The following is a 3,183-nucleotide window of genomic DNA, read 5'->3' as shown; positions in this document are numbered from 1 at the left end:
GCACGTCACTGCTGATCTCTTCTCTACCTGCACCCATCCCAAACTCCCAGGGCTCTGGTCAAGTCCTACCTCACCAGCTATGACATCCAACCCAAGAAAGATGGGGGACTGCGCTTTGGGGTGTCTGCAGAGGGGGTTTGTGGGCTGCAGAGGAGCTGCCCTCTTTGCATGCTTCTTCTGTCCTCTGTAGCTGAGCCTCAAATTCTCCCTGTTACAGAAACTGCCAGTGTGAGTTGGAGCATGCCCTGCGGCAGACCATGGACCGTGGCCAGAAGCAGATCAACTACACCCTCCAGACCCCCGATCCACTGTGGGAGGATGATTTCCCACACTGGCAGAGGAAAACTGTGCCAGACCCCACTTCTACTGAGAGCATGCAGGATGTTTTTCAGATGCATCTGTACTTCAGCCAGGAGACCCCACCAGTAAGCAGCCTAGGCAACCAAGAGCAACATTGGACGTGGCAGCCTGTGGAGAGCAGCAAGAAGGTGAAAGCCCATCTTTCACCCACAAGGCTGAAATCCCAGCTTCCTGACGTGAGAAAAGAAACTGGAGAGGGTCCAAGTCTTCCAGGGAGGATCTCCACAGTCTGGGGAGATGCCGATGCTGTCACCAGCAAGTTCGTAATATTTTCAGAGAGGATGACAGCAGAGGAGCATGGGAGAATGTCACCACCAGAAACATCACAGGTGGCAGTACAGAGCCCAGCTCAGCCTCAAGCCATGGGTTCCCCCAGCCATCAGTGGGGCAGCTCACTTAAACATGCTGTGCCAAATTCAGCTAAACCTCCACAGGCAGAGGACTTCTACAAGACAGACCTGGAAAAGGGATTTTTCCCAAGCTGGACAGAAGTCTCTAAGGTTGAGAAGGTGACACCTGGAAAAGGCCAGCATGCTGGAGGGGTCTCATCTCCACAGGAGATGTGCGAGCCCAAGACTGACATTGTTTTCCTGAAAGTGCACAAGAGTGCCAGCAGCACCGTCATGAACATTCTCTTCCGTTTTGGTGAGACTCACAACCTCACCTTCGCCTTCCCCATTGGGGGTGGCAACCAGCTCTTCTACCCGCACCATTTCTTGGCAAGATTTGTGCGGGGCTTCTCCCCCAGGAGTCCCCATCGGTTCAACATCCTCTGCCATCACATGCGATTCCTGCAGGCAGAGGTACCGGCAAAGCTGCAATGCCTTGGGAATGGCAAATGGCGGGGGGAGAGAGGGGCTTGTGGGGGGCAAGGCAGGACTCCCATAGAGCACATAACTTCTTCAGGGATGAAGCTTTACCCCCAGGTACCTTACATGTTATGAGCATCTCTTGAGAGCTTCTGTAAACAGGTTTGATGAACCATTGCTCTGTGACTTGAGACAAGCCAGGGGGCAGCATCTGTAAGAGTCAGCAACTATCATCTTGTTCTTGTCTGGCGGGCCCTTGGAAACATTTTGCTCCCTGAACAAGCCCAGTGGGTAGCAGCTGCAAGAGGAGAACACCTTAAGTGCCTCAGCTCATCAGCCATGCCCAGCATCCACCCTTCTGGATACCACTTGAGGACATGCAGATCTGTGGAAAGGCAAGGAGTAGGACATGTCTCAAGCCCAAACAGGCCAAGCTGTGGCAGCATGTAGTGGGGAGCTTTGGCACTGTTGTTCCCATCTACCTCTTCTGGGGCTCCCCACAGCTGACACAAATGCTGTTTGATGAGCTGCACCCTGAAATCCTCCCCAGCACCCACTCTCTCAAACCCTAGTGAGTGTTTCTGTTTCCCAGCAGAGCACAGGATTGTGAGTGAACAGGTCTCTTCTCCATATCCACCTTTAAAACCTCCTTTTTCTCCTCCACAGGTACAGAAAGTGGTGTCCAGCTCAGCTGTCTACTTCTCCATTCTAAGGAATCCTGTGCAGCTCATGGAGTCCTCCTTTGTATACTATAAGGGTACGCTGGCCTTCTCCCGTGCTCGCAGCCTGGAGGAGTTCCTCAGCCAGCCCTACCTCTACTACAACCCTGCAGACAGGGACAGCCACTACGCCAGGAACCTCATGACATTCGACTTTGGCTTCAACCCCAATGGAGACGTCTCCACTAAGCGGGTGCAACTCATGCTGGGGGCCATCGAAGCATCTTTCGACTTGGTCCTCATCTCCGAGTACTTCGACGAGTCCATGGTGCTGCTGAAGGAGATGCTATGCTGGGACCTGGACAGCGTTGTCTCCTTTCCGCTCAACAGCAGGGACAGTAGCACCAAGTCTCCCCTCCCAGACACCATCGTGGAGAAGATCAAGAACTGGAACAGGCTGGACTGGGAAATCTACACCCACTTCAACAGGACCTTCTGGGAAAGGATTGACAGAGACATTGGCAGGGAGCGCATGCAGCAGGAAGTAATGGCGCTTCGGAAGAGGCGGGCAGAGCTGGCGAGGACCTGCCTGCAAGGAATGGGCAGTGTAGCCCCAAAGGACATCAAGGACTCTTCACTGCGGCCACTGCAGCATGGCAGTGCAAAGATCTTGGGCTATAACCTCAAGCAGGGCTTGGACAAGGAGACAGAGCACATGTGCCGGCGGCTTGTGACCCCAGAGCTGCAGTACAGCAGCGCTCTCTACAAGAAGCAGTTTGCCCAGAAGCACCCCCAGACCCACCAGCTAGCTCCCCCTCAGCAGGGCAATGCTCTGCAGCACAGGCTGGAGGGCACCCAAAACTGAGCCTCCTTGTCCCCTCCAAGCATCTTTCTCCAGCTGCTTTGCTGAGGATAGCGAGGCACTTGCCTCCTGGGCTTCTGTTCCAGGGCAGCAGGCAGGCTGGAAGGCTGCTGCCCAAGAGAGCCCCTGCCCACCTCTGTCTGTCTGTGCAGGACTGCACACAAGCTCTGGGGTGCTACACGCTGCCGTTGCTGCAGAGCAGGTCGGGCTGCAACGGGAATTCCCAGGGGCTCAACACGACACAGCTCTTCCAGGGTAGGTCCTGGGCAAACAGGGCATAACCCTCAACTGGTGGCCAAAGCCTTGGAGGAAGCAATCTGGGGCTTTCCACTGTGTGGCACCAACTCCAGCAGTGAGAAGCAGAACCAGAAGGGCGGTCCAAGTCCTCAGTCCCTCACCAGAGACTGTGACTTCAGAGGGCCAAGCTGTAAATCAGAGTTGCAGAGCTTGATTTACAGCTTGGGAACAAGTCTGTGTCCAGCTGCAGCTCTCC

General features: G+C 54.9%; 1 protein-coding gene across 1 annotated transcript in view; it reads left to right on the top strand.

Annotated features, from left to right (window-relative positions):
* LOC104496872 (galactose-3-O-sulfotransferase 2-like) overlaps positions 1–2,693 on the top strand; it is a 6,180-nt gene extending 3,487 nt beyond the window's left edge. The window contains exons 3-5 of the mRNA XM_010140056.1: positions 218–425; positions 795–1,163; positions 1,836–2,693. Coding sequence (XP_010138358.1) covers positions 218–425; positions 795–1,163; positions 1,836–2,693 — 1,435 coding nt within the window. The remainder of the gene's footprint in view (positions 1–217; positions 426–794; positions 1,164–1,835) is intronic.
* Positions 2,694–3,183: the final 490 nt, after the last annotated feature.

Source organism: Buceros rhinoceros, unplaced genomic scaffold (genome assembly GCF_000710305.1).
Source record: "Buceros rhinoceros silvestris isolate BGI_N320 unplaced genomic scaffold, ASM71030v1 scaffold2047, whole genome shotgun sequence".
NCBI lineage: Eukaryota > Metazoa > Chordata > Aves > Bucerotiformes > Bucerotidae > Buceros > Buceros rhinoceros.
The sequence above is the reverse complement of the archived record's forward strand: the minus strand, read 5'-3'. Positions and strand labels throughout refer to the sequence as shown.